Raw genomic sequence first — 22905 nt, forward strand, 5'->3', positions numbered from 1 at the left:
TATAACTAAATTTCATGGCCAACATTTTACATAACAAAACAACACAGAAGAAAAATCTGTAAATTATCAGAAATGGGGCAAGGACATCAGAAAATAATGCATTTTATATAAATTATAGAGGACAGTTACAATGAAAACCCATTATTTTCCTCTGTAACTGAATTTTACAAGATAAAGTCAACACATATTATTCTGCGCACTGCTAAGAGTGCATAAACAGTGTGGATTTTTCAGAAGACAGTGGTCAAAGACAAATGTTACCTTGATGACATATATTGTTCTTAGTTCTTAACTGGAGTTGAGCTTCCTTTCATAGTCTTCTTTAGGTGATAGTAGTTTGGCAAGATTTTCAACAGGAAATCCAGTTGTAGTGTCTGGGGCTGTGGGTGCTCAGTCTGTACCCGATGAAGACAGCCTGCACCATAAATCACTGTGTTCTCAGGGATGACTTCAAATGTGTTCAGGTTGCAACAGGCCCCAATGATGCAACCACTTGTCAATATTACGTTTCTGCCTACATACGCATTTGATTCAATAATACTATTATCTCCTATTTTCATGGCTTGGGAATAACAGCCAACTTCAAACACGTTATTTGTGCCAATGATCATAGGTTTGGGCTCTGAATCTGCAGCATCAGAGTGAGCATTTGTGATGAGCGCCTGTTCTTCTATTACGTTACCTTCGCCAATCACTATGGGCCCGGCTTCCGCAATGATTTGTGCTTTAGGGTGGATCACTGTCCTGGGTCCTATAGTTACATCACCCCTGATTTCACTCTCTACACACACAACTGCTCCAGGTGCAATCTTCACACTTTTTTGAGTCTTTTCCGACATGGTTCGGGCCCTGTCTCCTCATTGTAGTTTTGATTTCATTTTTGTAATAATTAGTGATGTTGAGCAGCTTTTCATGTGCCTCTTGGGCATCTGTATGTCTTCATTGGAAAAATGTCTCTTTAGGTCTTCTGTTCATTTTTGGATTGGGTTATTTGTTTTTTTTAATATTGAGCTGCATGAGCTGTTTATGTATTTTGGAGATTAATCCTTTGTCCGTTGATTCGTTTGCAGATATTTTCTCCCATTCTGAGGGTTGTCTTTTCATGTTGTTTATAGTTTCCTTGGCTGTGCAAAAGCTTTTAGGTCCCATTTGTTTATTTTTGTTTTAATTTCAGTTACTCTAGGAGGTGGGTCAAAAAAGATCTTGCTGTGCTTTACGCCAGGGTGTTCTTTCTGTTTCCCTCTAAGAGTTTTATAGTGTCTGGCTTTACAGTCTTTAATCCATTTTGAGTTTATTTTTGTGCATGGTGTTAGGGAGTGTTCTAATTTCATTCATTTACATGTAGCTGTCCAGTTTTCCCAGCACCACTTATTGAAGAGACTGTCTTTTCTCCATTGTATATCTTTGCCTCCTTTGTCATAGATTAGTTGACCATAGGTGTGTGGGTTTATCTCTGGGCTTTCTATCCTGTTCTGTCGATCTATATTTCTGTTTTTGCTCCAGCACCATATCGTCTTGATTACTGTAGCTTTGTAATAAAGTCTGAAGACAGGGAGTCTGATTTCTCCAGCTCCATTTTTTTCCCTCAAGACTGCTTTGGCTATTCGGGGTCTTTTGTGTCTCCATACAAATTTTAAGATGTTTTGTTCTACTTCTGTAAAAAATGTAGTTGGTAATTTGACAGGGATTGCACTGAATCTGTAGATTGCTTTGGGTAGTGTAGTCACTTTCACAATATTGATTCTTCCAATCCAAGAACATGGTATATCTCTCCATCTGTTCGTGTCATCTTTGATTTCTTTCATCAGTGTCTTATACTTTTCTGAGTACAGGTCTTTTACCTCCTTATGTAGGTTTATTCCTAGGTATTTTATTCTTTTTGTTGCAATGGTGAATGGGATTGTTTCCTTAATTTCTCTTTCTGATCTTTCATTGTTAGTATAGGAATGCAAGAGATTTCTGTGCATTAATTTTGTGTCCTGAAACTTTACCACATTCATTCATTAACTCTACTAGTTTTCTGGTGGCATCTTTAGGATTATCTATGTATAGTATCATGTCATCTGCAAACAGTGACAGTTTTACTTCTTCTTTTCCAATTTGTATTCCTTTTATTTCTTTTTCTTCTCTGATTGCCATGGCTAGGACTTCCAAAACTATGTGGAATAATAGTGGCGAGAGTGGACATCCTTGTCTTGTTCCTGATCTTAGAGGAAATGCTTTCAGTTTTTCATCATTGAGAATGATGTTTGCTGTGGGTTTGTCATATATGGCCTTTATTATGTTGAGGTAGGTTCCCTCTGTGCCTACTTTCTGGAGAGTTTTTATCATAAATGGGTGGTGAATTTTGTCAAAAGCTTTTTCTGCATCTATTGAGATGATTATATGGTTTTTATTCTTCAATTTGTTAATATGGTGTATCACATTGATTGATTTGCATATATTGAAGAATCCTTGCATCCCTGGGATAAATCCCACTTGATCATGGTGTATGATCCTTTTACTTTTTTTTTCTTTTTCTTTTATTTTTATTTTTTTGCTGTACGCGGGCCTCTCACTGTTGTGGCCTCTCCTGTTGCGGAGCACAGGCTCCGGACACCCAGGGTCAGCGGCCATGGCTCACGGGCCTAACCACTCCGCAGCATGTGGGATCTTCCCAGACTGGGACACGAACCCGTGTCCCCTGCATCAGCAGGTGGACTCTCAACCACTGCGCCACCAGGGAAGCCCTCCGTTGTATATATGTACCACATCTTCTTTATCCTTTCTTCTGTGGATGGGCATTTAGGTTGCTTCCATGACCTGACTATGGTAAATAGTGCTGCAATGAACATTGGGGTGCATGTGTCTTTCTGAATTATGGTTTTCTCTAGGTATATGCCCAGTAGTCGAATTGCTGGGTCATATGATAATTCTATTTTTAGTTTTTTACGAAACCTCCATACTGTTCTGCATAGTGGCTGTATCAATTTACATTGCCACCAACAGCGCAAGAGGGTTCCCTTTTCTCCACACCCTCTCCAGCATTTGTTGTTTGTAGATTTTCTGATGATGCCCTTTCTAACTGGTGTGAGGTGATACCTCATTGTAGTTTTTTTTTTTTTAACATCTTTATTAGAGTATAATTGCTTTACAATGGTGTGTTAGTTTCTGCTTTATAACAAAGTGAATCCGTTATACATATACATATGTTCCCATATCTCTTCCCTCTTGCGTCTCCCTCCCTCCCACCCTCCCTATCCCACTCCTCCAGGTGGTCACAAAGCACCGAGCTGATCTCCCTGTGCTATGCGGTTGCTTCCCACTAGTTATTGATTTCCTCTTTGGTTACTTCATTGATCTCTTGGTTATTTAGTAACGTATTGTTCAGCCTCCATGTGTTTGTGTTTTTTACAGTTTTTTTCCCATGTAATTTATTTCTAATCTCATAGCATTGTGGTTGAAAAAGATGCTTGATATGATTTCAATTTTCCTAAATTTACCCAGGGTTGATTTGTGACCCAAGATGTGATCTATCCTGGAGAATGTTCCATATGCACTTGAGAAGAAAGTGTAATCTGCTGTTTTTTGTATGGAATGTCCTATAAATATCAATTAAATCTCTCTGGTCTATTGTGTCATTTAAAGTTTGTGTTTCCTTATTAATTTTCTGTCTGGATTATCTGTCCATTGGTGTAAGTGAGGTGTTAAAGTCCCCCACTATTACTGTATTACTGTCAATTTCCTCTTTTATAGCTGTTAGCATTTGCCTTATGTGCTCCTATGTTGGGTGCATATATATTTACAATTGTTATATCTTCTTCTTGGATTGATCCCTTGATCATTATGTAGTGTCCTTCCTTGTCTCTTGTAACAGTCTTTATTTTAAAGTCTGTTTTATCTGATATGAGTATTGCTACTCCAGCTTTCTTTTGATTTCCATTTGCATGGAAAATCTTTCTCCATCCCCTCACTTTCAGTCTGTATGTGTCCCCAGATCTGAAGTGGGTCTCTTGTCGACAGCATATAGATGGGTCTTGTTTTTGTATCCATTCAGTGAGCCTGTGTCTTTTGGTTGGAGCGTTTAATCCATTCACATTTAAGGTAATTATCGATATGTATGTTCCTGTTACTATTTTCTTAATTGTTTTGTGTTGTTTTTGTAGGTCCTTTTCTTCTCTTGTGTTTCCCACATAGAAAAGTTCCTTTAGCATTTGTTGTAGAGCTGGTTTGATGGTGCTGAATTCTCTTAGCTTTTGATTGTCTGTAAAGCTTTTGATTTCTCCATAGAATCTGAATGAGATCCTTGCTGGGTAGGGTAATCTTGGTTGTAGGTTCTTCCCTTTCATCACTTTAAATATATCATGGCACTCCCTTCTGGCTTGTAGAGTTTCTGCTGATAAATCAGCTGTTAACCTTATGGGAGTTCCCTTGTATGTTGTCATTTTTCCCTTGTTGCTTTTAATAATTTTTCTTTGTCTTTAATTTTCATCAATTTGATTACTCTGTGTCTCGGCATGTTTCTCCTTGGGTTTATCCTACCTGGAACTCTCTGCACTTCCTGGACTTGGGTGGCTATTTCCTTTCCCATGTTAGGGAAGTTTTCAACTATAATCTCATCAAATATTTTCTCAGTTCCTTTCTCTCTTGTTCTTCTGGGACCCCTATAATGCGAATGTTGTTGCATTTACTTTTGTCCCAGAGGTCTCATAGGCTGTCTTCATTTCATTTCATTCTTTTTTCTTTATTCTATTCCATGGCTGTGAATTTCACCATTCTGTCTTCCAGGTCAGTTATCCGTGCTTTCTGCCTCAGTTACTCTGCTGTTGATTCCTTCCAGTGTATTTTTCATTTCAGTTATTGTATGTTCATCTCTGTTTGTTTGTTCTTTAATTCTTCTAGGTATTTGTTCTTTAATTCTTCTAGGTGTTTGTTAAACATTTCTTGCATCTTCTCGATCTTTGCCTCCATTCTTTTCCCAAGGTCCTGGATCATCTTCACTATCATTCTGAATTCTTTTTCAGGGAGATTGCCTATCTCCACTTCATTTAGTTGTTCTTCTGGGGTATTATCTTGTTCCTTCATCTGGTACATAGTCCTCTGCCTTTTCATTTTGTCTATCTTTTTCTGAATGTGTTTTTTGCTCCACAGGCTGCAGGATTGTAATTCTTGCTTCTGCTGTCTGCCCTCTGGTGGATGAGGCTATCTAAGAGGCTTGTGCTAGCTTCCTGATGGGAGGGAATGGTGGTGGGTAGAGCTGGGTGTTGCTCTGGTGGGCAGAGCTCAGTCAAACTTTAATCTGCTTGTCTGCTGATGGGTGGGGCTGAGTTCCCGGCCTGTTGGTTGTTTGCCCTGAGGCGATCCAGCACTGGAGCCTACAGGCTCTTTGGTGGGGCTCATGTAGGACTTCTGGCAGGGCTCATGCCAAGGAGTACTTCCCAGAACTTCTCCTGCCAGTGTCCTTGTCCATGCAGTGAGCCACAGCCACCCTCTGCCTCTGCAGGAGACCCTGCAACTCTAGGAGGTAGGTCTGGTTCAGGAGGTGGGTCTGGTTCAGCCTCCTGTGGGGTCACTGCTCCTTCCTCCTCAGTCCTGATACACACACTACTTTGTGTGTGCCCTCCAAGAGTGGAGTGTCTGTTTCCCCCAGTCCTTTCGAAGTCCTGTAGTCAAATCCCCCTTGCCTTCAAAGTCTGATTCTTTGGGAATTCCTCCTCCCGTTGCCGGACCCCCAGGCTTGGAAGCCTGACGTGGGGCTCAGAACCTTCACTCCATTGGGTGGACTTCTGTGGTATAAGTGTTCTCCAGTTTGTGAGTCACCCACCCAGCAGTTATGGGATTTGATTTTATTGTGATTGCACCCCTCCTACTGTCTCATTGTGGCTTCTCCTTTGTCTTTGGATGTGGGGTATCTTCTTTGGTGAGTTCCAGTATCTTCCTGTTCATGATGTTTCAGCAATTAGTTGTGATTCCGGTGCTCTCGCATGAGGGAGTGAGCACATGTCCTTCTACTCTGCCATCTTGAACCAATCTCCTCCGTGTGATTTTATTTATTTACTTATTTATTTATACCAGTTAAAAGTGAGTAGAAGTAAATGTGCCACTTCTGAGTAGAAGGTTTTAGAGCCACCATGTTGTTCTGAGTTTTTCTCTGCCATAATACATGTGGTGTTTCAGAGTGAAGCTTTTCCTTCAGTCTGGGTCCCAGATTGAATAGCTAAAGACTTCTGAAGACTGGCATATAATGCGAGTGAGAAATAAACCTTAGATTCTGTAAGTCACTGAGATTTGGGGATGACTTATTAATGCAGGATAACCTTACAAGATCTGATTAATACATTTAAATTTATTTCTACCATATTATTTTTGCCCACTGTTGCTCTCTCTCCATTCCTTTTTTCTTTCCTATTGTGCTTTCTTCTTGATTGATTTTAAAATTTTTTCATTCCTTTTCTCCCTTAACAGCTTGGAATTATATTCTTTTACATTATGTCTGTATATATTTTATACATCAGTATCCATTAAGATAGACTATATTATGTAGTAGGAATTAACAATTCCAAATTCTCAGTGGCTTAGAACAATAAATATTTTCATGCTTCCTCTGCAATGTAGGCTGACAGAGAATCCAGCATTTGGGAACATCAGTTGTAGTAACAAGGCAAGGAAATGGATAGTTTGCAGTGGTGCTTAAATGCATCTGCCTTGGATCACTTCTCATATTCCGTTGGACAACGGTCACATTACCATACCCAAATTCATGGGAACAGGGAAGTACAATCCGCCTGTGAGAGGGGAAGGAGAGAAAAATTTGAAATATTGGTGAGGAGATATAATGTCTACTACAGGTTGCCCTCTGCTCACCAAATATTTGGGTCACTCTTTTTTCCACGTAGATTACACTTACTTCCACCTGAAAGGAGACAACTCAAAAAGTTGTCTCAGAGTTAGAAAGTTTACCTCAGAGTCAGGTTTCCTCTATTTATGGGGTAGGGTGGATGGACAGCAATTGCTACCAACAGACCTTGATGTTGTTACTCTTGATATAAGCCCTTCGAGCCAAAAAGACAAATTGTGTTAATTACATGTTCCCAATATACAATGATGAGACAGGCACAGCATAACCAGAAAAGTACTTCTTCTTGGAAAAGAAGCAATTTTGAAATTCTAGTAGGCAAATATTAGTAAAGTCCTCTGTCTTTGGGGTGGGACATGTTCCTTGATTAAATTTACTCCTGAGAGAGTGGAGGGACTTTTTTTTTTCTCCATTGTTCTTTGTGTCTGAGTAATATTCCATTGTATATATGTACCACATCTTTATCCATTGCTTTGCTGATGGACATTTTATTCCTGTTTGGGAACATACAAATGCTTTCCTGAACTCAGGAAATGGTCAAATGCAGCTATTACCAATACTCGCTGGTAAAGTTTTGTTTTCCAACTTCCTCCCCTAGAGCTACATTTAACTTTATGTTATATGATATGTCTCACAACTTATGGAGGATGGCATTTTACCAAATATTTTGACGTTACATCTTTCTCATCTTCCATATGCATTTCCCTACTGCTTCCAATACCAGTGCTTGTTTCTGTTGGGATAAAATAATTTATACTATTATATAGACAACCTTGTGTAAGAAAATCATCAGAAAGAAGCAAGATTTCATCCTCACTCTGGGTTATAGCTTGTTGAAGGTTCAACAGGAATAGTACTAGTGACTTGTCACAGTGACAAAGGAAAGAGAGAATGGGTACTCAAACTAATTCTTAAATACTTCCTCTTGGAAGTGATACCTTCATTCATATTTCATTGATCAAAGCTACTTGTGTGGCCAAGGCTAACTTCCAATAGGCAAGGAGGTCCAGGCCCCAAAAGTTCCCCAAAGGAGAGTAGAACGATAAATACTAAAGAGTAGCATTAATTTCTACAACAAAATACAAAGCTTATACCTTAAGCCTCTTCTAAAATAATATAAAGACATTAGAAAACTTTAAATCTAATTTCCCCCAACCAATATATTTCCCAGTATATTAGGTTTTTTAAAAATTTTTGGTTGCATCTCTATTAATTTATTAATTTAATTAATGATTGCATCTCTATTAATCCCCTCCCCTCCTTTGTGGTTTAGGCAGCCAGCCTAGACCTTGACCTTCAGTACCTGACGCATAGCTTTGGCACCAGTTCCCTATAAACTTAACAGTTTCTACTCCTTCCCAAGGCCAATTACATTTCTTGGGATATTCTATTCTCTAACTCACCATAAGGTACAGGAGGCCTAAGCAATGATGAGTCTACAGAAGAGAGACCAGGTGAAGCCGCAAGTTGATTAGTCCAAGAAAACCTTGATTCAGTTTACCAATCCTACCACATGGGGGCAGTAGGAAACAAGAGAGAGGGAGCGACACACTTGCCCTTTTAATGAACAGGGGCTGTCAGTCTGTAACTGTGGCCCAAACAGTATGCCAGAATTTGACAAAATATTAGCGGTTCCTCAGGATTGGGATGGATTAGGGAAGAGCAAAAAGGAAGAATGAAATAAGGGAATGAAGATATTTCTCTTTCTTGGGCTTCCCTGGTGGTGCAGTGGTTGAGAGTCCGTCTGCCGATGCAGGGGACACGGGTTTGTGTCCCGGTCCGGGAGGGTCCCACATGCCGCGGGCTGTGCCCATGAGCCATGGCCGCTGAGCCTGCGCGTCCCGAGCCTGTGCTCCGCAACGGGAGAGGCCGCAATGGTGAGAGGCCCGTGTACCGCAAAAAAAAAAAAAAAAAAAAAAGACATTTCTTTCTATTTCAATATACATTTTCCAGTTACTTTTCTAAGCATAAAGGATAATGTAATATTGTTTAGTAATTTGTTTTTTAGTTAAGGGTATATTTCCATGTCCTTAAATATTTGATAGTACATAATTTTTAATCACTGGATAAATTTCCAGTCAAAGTCTACTGTAATATATCTAATCGGACCACTATTTTTGGATAGTTGAGGTATTTCCAGACTTTCTAAGTTATAAAATAATTAACTATAATTAACTTACATAGGGTTAAATCTTTACCAAAAGTCATAGTTATTTCCTCTGACCAAATTACTATAGATGGAAATGCTGGGTTCAAATGAATATAGATTTTTAAGGATAAATATTGCTAAGTTTGCCAAGAAGTGTGTACTAATGTTTACTCCACAAACAACATATTACTTATTTCTCTGTCTTTACCATGCTAATACTTGGTGACTTTTTAAATCTTTGCCAAGCTGATTCTCTGTTTATTCATATTTCTTAAATTGTAATGATATTGCATATATTATTTTATTAGAATTATCATATTATTATAATATTATAACATTTATTATTTTATTCACATATTTGTTGCTTTTTAAATTTCTTTCTTGAATTTTCCATGAGTATGCTTGATCCAAAACCACTTTTTCTGAGTAATTTTGGTTCTGTTTGGATAACCCTTGCCAACTCCCAGGTCAAGAAAGCATTAGCAAAGAGGAATTTGTATCATTGTGTTTTTGAAAAAGCACTTCCCTTCATTATGGTGCATTTTGTTTAAGTTCTCTTTTCCTCTTTCACCTCATTAAATACAGCCACCTCCACTCCAACAGTTTCCACATTACATGGCTGCTCCTATAAAGAGTTTGTGTAGACATCCTGATCAGCCCCATTCAGAGTCCTCAGAGTCCTCACAACAGGAAATTGTACCCAGCACTCTGCTACCAAAAGGTGACCACCTGATAAAGCATCCTTTTTTTTAACCTTTCCTGGTCCCCTGTTTGTGATGCACAACCTTTCATTCAGTTAGTTTCCTGTGCAACCCATTCTGATGAATTCAGCTCAGACTCACTTTCACTATCAGTGGATCTATCATATTAAAATAGCATTTCGGAGTTGGGTGAGGCAGTGAGGACGAAGACAAGAGAAAGAAGAGTGAGAAGAAAAAGAGAGGAAGGTGAGGTGGGAACCCTGATGCTTGAGGGGAAAAATTGAACTGGACTACCCTGGAAGTAGACACCACTTACTTTTGGATCAAACCCAGTATTTGACTGCTGGAGTAGACTATTTTTTAACATTTCTTCCTCTATATGACAAAGTTATTTTTAGCAATAATCAAGAAATGAAATAAATAATAATAATGGCCAGAAAAAATTTAGGCAGTGAACATTTTTCTTTATTGAACCTCATAATACAATCATGTCAGTAAAAATAAATAAATGAAAATAAATTTGCATTTCAAAAAAGGAAAAGAGAGTGAAATTTTAATTTTATTGAACTTTCCATATGCTGATTTAAAAAAAAAAAGCACAACATGAGAGTTGTGAGTTAAGTTTTATTTGGGGCAAAATGAGGACTCTAGCCTGGGAAACAGCATTTCAGATAGCTCTGAGAAACTGCTCCAAAGAGGTAGGGGGGAAGGTTAGTATACATGTGATTTTGGTGAAGGGGGAGTACATGCAATCAAGCACATATTTTTTGCAGAAGGTTTCTGCTAGTCTTGTGCAGGTTACTGCTAGTCACGAGGAGCAGATGTCACCATGAAGGATTTCAGTGCTTTTTTAGATATGAGGAGATACAAGAATTGGGCTCATAAAATCATCTCCTGAAAATATCTAACTATCTCAAGACCTTTTCTGCCAGTTTTTCCCAGAGAACAGAGTGCCTCATTTCTGATCTCCACCCCAAACTCCTCTCAGGGTGTTGAAAGTCAGTAGCTGCAGCAGCTCATGATTTAATCCTTGTAGAGGGAGATGGCAGTGCCAATGGCAAGAGCCGACTTGTAGTTGACACACATATAATTATACAAGTGAGAAAGTGTTTTTAAAAATAGTTTCAAAAATAGAGAAGTACAAAAGAGAAAAGGTAGTAGATTAACACTTTTTAAAAACATTACTGTGAATATATGTATATATGTATACGTATTTGAAAAAGTATAGTAAAACTTAAACCTTCATATTGGCCTATCATAGTAATGAATAACATTACAGTTTCTGTTTGAACCTTAACTTATGCAGATTTGTCAATGACTTGGTCAAAACGGAGCTCCACATACTCATGTTTAATGGACAGTATAGCCAGATTAATTTTTTATTAATTTTAACTTCAAAAGTTTTGTTAACATGTAGCAAGGTAGTAAGCTAGTTAAGAAAAGTTTTTATGAAAAAAGGTAAGCAGAGATTCATAAGAATCCAATTTCACAACAAAATCCAAACTTGCAAAACTGCACATGTCTTTATTTCTTCAGGATCCATTCTAGCAACTTGCAAATATCTCTACAATCTTAAATTTTGAACAAATAAAAAACTTCATCGTATCACACATAATGACAGAATTGAAGGAACTCAAGTTTTGTTTCTTTGTTTTTATAACCACTGTGCTATCATTGTTTATTTGTATCTTTTGTTTAAACACTGGAATATGTGCTATCATAAGAATTGGAGACTCAAACTGCATCCAAAGTTAGCTTGAATAATTATGGACCTTTACAAATTCACTCTCAAAACAAATGCATGTAGCTAAGTCTGCATGGGCCAGGGCTCTCCTTATTAACCTCCATGTAGAATGCAATGTTTATTAAATAAAAAGCAACAAAAATGCTAATTTGAAGGTCACGTATATAAATAATAAAACTCAACAGTAGCCATGGCAATTATTTAGAACCTAATCCAACAAAGAAAGTATTCGGGGAGGAGTATTTATCACTGACTTTGTTTAGAATTACCAGTTCATAGTAATAATAAAAAGCAGGCCGACTTTCACTCAGTTTTTTAAAAATTCTCTATAGATAATGTATCCCTTTACTTCCCTGCATCTGGGGCAAACCTGCAGCCCTGACCTTGGTACAAAAATTAGAGCACATTCTCATAAGCTCAGCATAAAATAGTAACACAAAAAAGCTACAGTTTAGTGATTGGTCACTTGCTATGTTTCAAAGGCTATGCTTTCCTAATATTACTTCATTAATCCCTACTCTAACCCTATAAGGTTAAGTATCTTGATTATATACATTTTATTAATGAGGTGACTGAGGCATAAAAAGGTTAAATAACATAGCCAAGATTACACAGCAGCTGGAAAATAATCCAGCAATTTAGGACTTGAACCCACATCTGTCTAATGCCAAAGTATGTAATCTTAATGACTACATGTCTACAAGAAAAGCAACCTATACTTCTCTTATCTGCCACAGGAATTTCATGTTTGTAGTAATGAGTAGGTGCTTATGATAACTGGATGGAGAAAGGAGGAAGCAAGAACCAAAATGGAGTCAGAAAGGTATGACTCCATACCTTGAAGAATACCAGAGTTGGAGTCACAATACCTTTATCTGATTTGCCTAATGATCTATGAGACCAATAGTATGTGTTAATGTTTTTGTAGGATGTGGTCCACAGAAACAACTGAGTATTTCTTCAAAATACATATTCCTAGAGCTTACTCCAGACCTGGTGAATTAGAATCTTTGGGGTTAGTGCTTAGGGATATGAAACACACCACATTTAAGTTTAAAAGACCACAAGTACCTGGGAAAAAGATGTGACAAACAAGATGTAGCAAAGAAGGTTTACGTAATAAACTCTTACGAATCAATGAAATAGTGACTATGTGCCAATAAAAATAGGCAATTAGATAAAGATGAGATACAAATAAGCAAGAAATACAGGACAAAATGCTCAGACTCTATGATTATCCCAGATATGCCTAAAGTTGGTCAGCATGTAGAGAAACAGGAACTCTCAAACTGGTAGTTGCAGTGTAAATTGATAAATTCCAAACTCAAGAGAAAATAATATGAGAGATTCCCATTTTGGACAATTTGGCCAAGGAGATACCTGGAATAACCCTTTTACACTGAAAATATATATATTTAATAGATATATTAACATTATTTTATATATATTTATAATAATATATATAATATATAATTAAATTGTTACAGTAGACGTGGGGAGACCACTAGGAAGCCATAAAAAGAGAAGAAAAATTTCTGGTTTCTGGTCCAGCATGTAAGGAGCTTGGGAGTTATCACTTTGTCCAAACAACAAGGAAAAAGCTGAACAAACACAAAAATCAAAAACTTTTCTTAGATCCATCAGAGAAGTGAGATCACGGACTAACTACTGCCCCCAAATTTAAGAGATACAGGGAATCAAACTTGCAGAAGTAAAAACTCTGAAGCGGCAACCTCCACGGGGTCAGGTGTTGGGATAGGAAAGCCTGACCTGTAATTGACCAATTGCTGGAGGTCATTTTGGACCAGTCAGATAGTTAAAATCTCCCAGGCGCTGAAGTGGTTTGCAAGTGATAGGGAGCCCTCACCTTTTTTTTTGAGTTTACTTCCAGGAGTTCTACCAGGTGAATATCAGAGAAAAATCCCCTAGTGCATCCAAGAGCTGGGGAAAAAAACATTTTGAAATACACCAGAATATCCTATTCTTCTTAGCAAAGCCTTCCCTCAAGAGAAGTTGGTTTACCAGAGCCTTACTTATTGGGGTTTTATCAGATTTATCAAATCTAGCCCATTCTAGCCATCTGGTCCCACCTAAGCGGGGTGGGAAACTGAGAAGTATTCGTGAAGCTCACACCTCAAGGGCCCCAGCTCACTAATCATAGAACTATAGAACACTTCCCCTCCCACCACACCTTACCATCATATTACTAAAGGCCTACTTACCAGAATTCCTTTTACCCAGTGCATCATGTCTGGCTTTCAACAGCAACAAACTACAAGGCATTCTACAAGGCAAAAACAAAACAAAACAAAAACCACAGTTTGAAGAGACAGAGCAAGCATCAGAACTAGACTCAGATGTGGCAGAGATGTTGGAATTATCAGATTAGGAATTTAAAACAACTATAATTCATATGCTAAGGGCTCTAATGGAAAAAAGTAGTCAACATGCAAGAACGGACAAATAATGAAGTAAGAGATATAGGAATTTTAAGAAAGAATCAAAAAGAAATGCCAGAGATCAAAAACACTGTTACAGAAATGAAGAATGCCTTGATGGGCTCATTAGTAAACTGAATATGGTGGAGGAAATAATCTCTGAGCTTGAGGATATGTCCATAGAAACTTCCAAAACCAAAAATCAACAGAAATAAAGACTGAAAAGAATGGAACAAAATATTCAAGAACTGTGGGACAACAACAAAAGGTATCACATACAAGTAATAGGGGTACCAGAAGGAAAAGAGAGAAAGGGAGAGAAGAAATATTTGAAGTAATAATGACGGAGAATTTCCCCAAATTAATGTCAGTCACTAAACTAAAGATTTAGGAAGCTCTGAGAACACGAAGCGGAAAACTACAGTTAGGCAGATCATATGCAAACTGCAGAAAATAAAAGATTAAAAATATTTTTAAAAGCTAGAGGAAAAAACCACCTTACATATAGAGGAACAAAGATAAAAGAATTATATCAGACTTCTCAAGAACAATGCAAGCAAGAAGAGAGTGGAATTAAATATTTAAAGTGTTGAATGAAGGACTTCCCTGGTTAAGAGTCTGCCTTCCAATTCAGGGGACACAGGTTCAATCCCTGGTCAGGGAACTAAGATCCCACATGCTGCAACTACTGAGCACATGGGCCACAACTAGAGAGCCTGTGCACCACAACTACTGAATCTATGCACCACAACTAGAGAGAAGCCCACGTGCTGCAATGAGGAGCCCACGCATCATAACCGAGGATCCTGCATGCTGCAACGAAGATCCCAACGTAGATCCCGCATGCCGCAACTAAGATCTGATGCAGCCAAATATAAAAAAATAAATAAATATTTAAACAAAAAATAGTATTAAGTGAAAAAACACCCCACCACCTAAAACTCTATATCCTCCAAAATTATCCTTTAAAAATGAACTTTGGGGCTTCCCTGGTGGCGCAGTGGTTGAGAGTCCGCCTGCCAATGCGGGGGACGCAGTTTCGTGCCCCGGTCCGGGAGGGTCCCATGTGCCGCGGAGCGGCTGGGCCCATGGGCCATGGCCGCTGGGCCTGCGCATCTGGAGCCTGTGCTCCACAACGGGAGAGTCCACAACAGTGAGAGGCCCGCGTACTGCAAAAAAAAAAAAAAAAAAAAAAGAACTTTGTCCAACAAACAAAAATTGAAAGAATTTGTTGCCAGTGGGCCTGCCTTGCAAGAAACGTTAAAAGTTCTTTAGAGAGAAGGAAAATCATATAGGCCAGAATCTCTGCTCTACATAAAGAAAGGAAGAGCATTAGAGAAGGAATAAGTGAAGGTAAAATAACAACTTTTATTTTTCCTATTCTTGAAAAAACAGATAACAGTTTTTTCAAAATAATAGCAACAATATATTCAATCATTACAATTTATGTATAAGTGAAATGGATGACAGCGATGACACAATAGACAGGAGGGAGGAATTAGGAATCCTTTATTATTATAAGGTACTTGCACAACCCATGAAGCAGTATAGAGTTATTTGAAAGTGGACTTGGATTGATTGCAAATGTATATTAAAAACTCTAGGGCACCCAGTAAAAGAAGTTAAAAATCAAAGAAGCATAATTGATATTTTTAAAAAGGAGAAAAAATGGAATCATAAATGCTCAATTAAAACTGCAGAAGGCAGAAAAAGAGTGAACACAAAAATAGAAAAAAAATTAATAAGAGCAATGAATAGAAAACAGTAACAAATATTGTAGCTATTAATACATCTATATCAATAATAACTAAATGTCAGTGCTCTAAACATACCAATTAAAAGACAGAGATGAATCAAAGGCTATGATGACGGTGAATCAAACATGACCCAACTATATGCTGTCTATAAGAAATCAACTTTAATTATAAAGACACATATAGATTAAAAGTAAACAAATGGAAAAAGATATCCATGCTAATACTTATCAAAAGAAAGCTGGAGTAGCTATATTAATTTCAGACCAGGCAGACTTCAGAGCAAGGAAAATTATCAGGGATAAAGAGAATAATTGCATAATGATAAAAGGCTCAATTCTCCAAGAAGACAAAACAATCCTTAATATGTATGCCCTAACAAAAGACTGTCAAAACATGTGAGACAAAAACTGATAAAACTGCAAGGAGAAATAGATGAATTCACTATCACAGTTCACAGTTGGAGACTTCAACACCCTTCTATCAGAAAGGGACAGATCTAGCAGTCAGATAATAAGTAAGGACATAGTTGAACCCAACAGCATCATCAATCAACTGGATATAATTGATATCTATAGGCAAGTTCATCCAACAACAGCAGAATACACATATATTCATACATTAATAATCAATTAATGTAATCCATCACATCAACAGGCTAAAGAAGAAAAATCACATGATCATGTCAATAGATGCAGAAAAAGCATTTGACAAATTCTTAACAACGATTCATAATAAAACTCTCGATGAACTAGAAATGGAGGGACACTTCCTCAACCTGATAAAGGACATCTGCAAAAAAGCCTACAGCTAATATCATGTTTAATGATGAGGAACTAGAAGCTTTCCCACCAAGATCAAGAAAAAGGAAAGGATATCCCCTCTCATCACTCCTTCTAAACACCATACTCGAAGTCCTAGAAAGGGAAGTAAAAGATACTCAGATTGGGAAGAAAGAAAGAAAACTGTCTTTGTTCTGATGACATGATTGTGTGGAAAATCTGAAAAAAAAATTGGCAAAAATACCCCAAACCCTCTGAAACTAATAAGTGATTATAGTAAGGCTACAGCATACACTTTAATATACAAAAGTCAACCCTATATCCTAGATACCAGGAATGAACAAGTGGAATTTGAAATTTAAAATAATACCATTTACATTAGCACCCCTCCTCCTCCAATGAAATGCTTAGGTGTAAATCTAAAAAATATGGACAAGATATATATGAAAACTACAAAACTCTGATGAAAGAAATCAAACAAGAACTAAATGAATGAAGATATATTCCATGTTCATGGTTAGGAAGACTCAATATTGTCAAGATGTCAGTTCTTCCCAACTGACAATCTGTAGTTTCAGTGCAACCTCAGTCAAAATCCTAGCATGTTATTTTGTGGATATCAACAAACTGATTTTAAAGTTCATATGGAGAAGCAAAAGACTCAAAATTGAAGGAGAAGAACAAAATTAGAGGACTGACACTACTCAACTTTAAGAATTACTCTAAAGCTACACTATTCAAAACAGTGTGGTATTGTGAAAGAATAAACAAATACATCAGTACAATAGAACAAAGAACCCAGAAATAGAAACATATAAATATAGTCAACTGATCTCTAACACAGGATAAAAGCTAATCTTTTTAACAGTGCTGTTGGAACAACTGAACCTCCACATGCAAAACAAAAACAAATGAATTTAGATGCAGACCTTACACCCTTCACAAAAATTAACTCAAAATAGATCATAGACCTAAATGTAAAACCCCAAATTATAAATCTTCTAGAAGATAACAGGTGAAAATCTAGATGACCTTGTGTATACAATAGAAAAGGTATGATCCATGAAAAAAAATAATAAGCTGGACTTATTTAAAATTAAAAATCTTTGCTATGTGAAAGACACTGTCAAGATAATGAGAAGACAAAGCATAGACAGGGAGAAAATATTTTCAAAGGACGTTTCTGATAAATGACTATTATCCAAAATATACAAAGAACTCTTAACAATAAGAAAATAAACAACCCAATTAAAAATTTGGCAAAAGACCTGAACAGACACCATACCAAGGATGATATACAGATGGTAAATAAGCATATGAAAAGATGTTCAACATTACAGGCCATTAGGGAATTACAAGTTAAAACAACAATAAAATACCACTACACACCTACTAGAATGGCCAAAATCCAAAACACTGACAACACCAAATGGTAGCAAGGACGTGGAGCAACAGGAACTCTCATTCACTGTGGGAGTTCAGGATGGTACAGCCATGGTGGAAGACAGTTTGGCAGTTTCTTACGAAACTAAACATTGTCTTACTGTACAACTCAGCAATCACACTCCTTGTATTTACCCAAAGGAGTTGAAAACTTCTGTTCATTAAAACAACTGCCAATGAATGTTTATAGCAGCTTTATTCATAATTGCCAAAATATGGAAGCAAACAAGATGTTCTTCAGTAGGTGAATGGATAAATAAACTGTGGTGTATCCAGACAATGGAATTATGTTCAGTATAGAACATACAGAGCTATCAAGCCATGAAAAAACATGGAGAAAATTTAAATGCCTATTACTAAGTGAAAAAAGCCAATCCACAAAGGCTACATATCATATTAATCCAACTTTATGACATCTGGAAAGGGCAAATCTGTAAAGACAGTAAAATGATTAGTGATTGCTGGGGGCTAGGAGAGAGGGAGGGATGAATAGGTGGAAGGCAGAGGATTTTTAGGTAGTGAAACTATTCTATATGGCACTCTAAGGTGGAAACATGTCATTTCACATTTGTCAAAGCCCACAGAGTGTACAATAACAAGAGTGAACCCTAATATAAACTGTGGTCTTTGTGTAGTAATGATGTGCCAATGTAGGTTCATTGATGTAACAATTATACTACCCTGGAGCCAGATATCCATAGTGGGGAAGCTGTGTGTGTGTTGGGAGTGGGGGTGGAGCAGAGGGTATATGGGAACTCTCTGTACTTTATGTTCAATTTTACCATGAATCTAAAACTGCTCTAAAAAGTAAAAATAAAAATTTTAAATAAAGTCTATTAAAACAATTTTGTTTAAAGTCTTTCTGATAGGATCCACAGTTAAATGATAGGATCCACAGAGGCCAAAAGCAATACTATAGGAGAAACTCCAAGAAGTAAGAGAGCACCCAAGTCTGCTTTCTCCCTAATGGTTTCTCCTGATCCCTGGAGACTGATTTTTGGGGACCTGATTGCCTATATTATGCAGGGGAACAGGAGGTAAAGTCCTTAGAAGTCTGGACCTTAGAAGTCTGACAGAAGACCTCTTTATAGAGCTGGAACCCCAGAAGGAAAATGAGAAACAAACCTGCTACAAAAAGGAAGAGAGTGGGGAAAATTATAACTTGCCTCAAACTTGGCACAAAGGAGAGGTGGGTAATCTCCCACGAGAAATTATAACAACAGGCATCCCCACAGCAGGTTTGAGATCAAATTCACACAATCTATGTGACCCAAAAACTTTCTATGGAGAATTTAAAGTCATCTAGGTTGGTAGTGCCCTTAGGCAACTAGTAGAAGCAAAAGCAAAGTCTTCTTTGCAGGAATGCAAATTCAACCAAATCCCAAAGCAATCCCAAAGGTTCCAAAGAAAATAAACAGCTCCAGGAAAACAAATTACAGAGCAGAAATAAGGCACCATAAGTGAGAGCCAAAGAAACACAGCAATGTCGGGAACAAAAAGACTTAAAATATTCAAATTATCAGACACAGATTATAAAATAACATAATATATTTAAATAAATTTTTAGAAGCTTAAAACATGTTCAAAGAATAAAAGAATTTGAAGAGAAACCTCTAAGATTTAGAAAATAATCAGCTAGAACTTCTAGAAATGAAAAATGTAAATGATAAAACTCAATGGAGCAAGTTAGAACAGTTGGGACAAAATTAGTGCATTGAACAATACATTCCAAAAAATTACCCAGAATGCAAATTATCCAGAAAATAGAAAAATGAAAGAAACATTAAGAGACAAGGAGGATAGAATGACAAGTCCTAACAAACATCTATTCAGTCTAAAACAGAAATAACAGAGAAAATGGGGAAGAGGCAATCTTCAAAGAGCTAATGGCAGAGAATTTTCCAGATTTTATGAGAAACACAAAGCCCGATACATTACAAATAGAATAAATAAAAGAAAATTTATACCTTGACAAGTCATGGTGAAATTGTAGACAACAAAGAGATAAGCTTTATAACAAGCAGAGAGAAGCAACTCAAATATTTGATCTCAAGGACATATATCAACCATTGCACTCAAATTTGGAGAATTCAAATTCCTTTCAAGTTCACATGAACTTAGATGAAAATTAGCCATACTGCACATTCCCTAACCACACTACAATTTAGTTAGAAGTTTTGTTGTTGTTTTGTGGTACGCGGGCCTCTCCCTGTTGTGGCCTCTCCCGTTGCGGAGCACAGGCTCCGGATGCGCAGGCTCAACGGCCATGGCTCACAGGCCCAGCCGCTCCACGGCATGTGGGATCTTCCCGGACCGGGGCATGAACCCGTGTCCCCTGCATCAGCAGGCGGACTCTCAACCACTGCTCCACCAGGGAAGCCCTAGTTAGAAGTTTTTAAACATAGCAAAAAAAAAAAAAACCTATATATTTAGGTATTTGAAAATATACACATACTTCTAAACAACTCATTAGTCAAAGAAGAAGGCATAATGGTAAAAATATATGTACTTAGAAATAAGCTATAATAATAGTATTATGTGCAATAAAGAGCCCATTTTTTATATTTGACTGCTGACAACTTTCAGGCCCCACCACTCTTTCTCCCCCTTCTTCCCTGCTCCTGGGCAAGCTGATAAGAAAGCTTGGCTGCTCCCTTCCTCCTCTGGTGCTGGTGAGAAGTTCAAACCATACAAGCCCCAGCCTACAAGAGGGAACCCTAACCTCAGTCCTACCCCCTAACCACTGTAAAATCCCAAGCTGGTTGCCCCTTTCTACTCTCTCCAGCCATCTTTGGAGTTGCTTTGAAGCTTGTCTTACTCCCCAGAAAGGCTCATTATGTGAGTAATAAACCTCTTCATACTTTCTTGGTGCACATGTGATGTCATGTCTTAATATCCAAACCAAAATTTGGATGAGGGTTGCATCCCTCCTCTGTGGGGGCCACAATGTTACATATCAAAACTTTCTATTTTAGTATTGCTAGCTTACAGGGATATTTATAGTCTTAAATAAATGCATATCTTGGAAAAAAAGGCTGAAAATTAATAAGCTAAGTATAATTTAAGATGTTATGAAAAAATTGCAGAACAAGCCCAAAGAAAGGCAGAATGGAGAAAGTTAATAAATGAATATAAAACTGAGACTCATCAAAGGTGAAAGTTATTCAAAAAGACTTGTAAAATAGGTTAACTCTAGCAAAGATTACCAAGGGAAAAAGAGAATAAACAAATTAAGAAGTATGAGTTATAACTACAGGGATGAAAAAGACAATAAAATGAAAAATTTTTGACAACAAATTTGAAAACTTAGATGAAACTAATAAATTCCTAGAAAATTTAAGTTACCAAAACTGACTGAAGAATAAAGAGAAAACCTGAATAGTCCCACAAATGATAATAAAACTGAATGAGTAAATAACTTCCAATTCAGAGAAGATGATTAGACTTGTTTCTCCCTGTGTCTCCACACTAATACAAATGTATACCTTGGAAATAACAAAAGAGACAAGGAAAGGAGAACTCTGAAAGGTTATAGAAAGAAGGCAGACTGGTTTGGGATCCCAATACACAACAGCAGGGTACTTTACATAACATCTCACCCAACAAAAGAAGGCAACTCAGATCCAGTGTTTTCTAACCCCCAAGCTAGCAACAGAAGGTCAGGCTTACTTCCCTCCCCCCTCCCCCCCATCAAACAGGAAGAATCCACCGGAGGAGCCTGGCACTACTGGCAAGGAGAACTGCTAATGATTAGTGGGTAGGAATAGCACTTTTCTAGGCCTAAGATCCACTTCCCCCACCAAGAGATACTGAGACTGCCGGGCAGCACTGGACCACTGGCCCCCACCACAATAAGCATCTCAGGCAGGAAAGTCTCTGTCCTCATGGGCCTGAGACTCCCTTCTACTGAGAGACCATAGGGTGATCACATGATGTGAACAAGACACCATACACCACCACAACACCAGCAAGGCATGGCAGGCCACTTTGTCTCCATGGGCCTGAGATTTCCCTTCCCCATCCAGAGACACTAGGGTGGCCAGGGTAGAGGGTAGGGAGAGATGTGATCAGCAAGAGGGACCCCACGACAACAAGCTGCCCAGCTAGGGAAGTTTCAATGTCCTTGCAGACCTAAGATTCCCCTCTTCACTGGGGGACACTGGATGGGCCAGTCTGCAGAAATCCTTCTGGTCCCTCAGGCAGCAATAGCAGGAACAAGTGGGAATCTCAGTGCCACCAGATAAATCTAGCAGACCAAAATAATGCCAGAAAGAGAAAATTAAACTGTTGTTGGAAATACAGTCCATAAAAGTTGGCCAGGACTTGCATGCTTTATAAACCTAAACAAGGTAAATGCCTGCTAAAATAAAGTAGATAAATAAATAGAGCCCAGAGTCTCCTAACATTATAGACAAAATATCCAAGATATAATAAAAAGTCATCCATAATACCAAGAACCAAGAAAATCACAACTTGAGTGAGAAAAGTAGATCATCTAATGCCAGCATGGAAATGAATCAGATGTTGGAATTATCTGACAAGGATTTTTAAAGGAGCCATCAAAAATGCTTTAACAATTATTACAAATTCTCTTCAAACAAAAGAAAAAAACCCAAAAAATCTCAGCAAAGAAATAGAAGTTATAAAAAAGAACCAAATTGAAATTATAGAACTGAAAAATACAGTAAAAGAATTCTTGTAAATTGCTGGATGGATTCAACAGCAGAAAGGAGATGACAGAGGTTGGAATCAGTGAACTTTAACACAAATCAATAGTATTTACCCAGCATAAACAACAGAGGTGAAATAGACAAGGAAAAAAAAATGCCTCAGGGACTCGTACCTGTGGGACAATGCAAACATTTATATTATCAGAGTCTCAGAAGAATGGGAAAGTGGAACTGACAGAGTATTCAAAGAAATAATAGCTGAAAATGTCCATAACTTGGTGAAAGACACAAGCCTACTTACTCAAGAAGCTGAGAAAACTCAAACAGGACAAACCTAAAGAAGTCTACTCCAACACACAACATAATTAAACTTCTGAAAACTAAATAAA

General features: G+C 37.7%; 1 protein-coding gene across 1 annotated transcript; it reads right to left on the reverse strand.

Moving 5' to 3' along the window:
* Nucleotides 1–281: 281 nt before the first annotated feature.
* Nucleotides 282–843, reverse strand: LOC309818362 (dynactin subunit 6-like; the record flags this gene model as incomplete). Its single annotated transcript, XM_082648049.1, has 1 exon — nt 282–843. Exon 1 carries the CDS (start codon nt 837–839, stop codon nt 282–284), a length of 558 nt encoding a protein of 185 aa, XP_082504175.1. The 5' UTR covers nt 840–843.
* Between the last annotated feature and the right edge of the window lie 22062 nt (nt 844–22905).

This window comes from Grampus griseus (genome assembly GCF_964374135.1).
Source record: "Grampus griseus genome assembly, chromosome: 2".
In the NCBI taxonomy this organism is placed as follows: domain Eukaryota; kingdom Metazoa; phylum Chordata; class Mammalia; order Artiodactyla; family Delphinidae; genus Grampus; species Grampus griseus.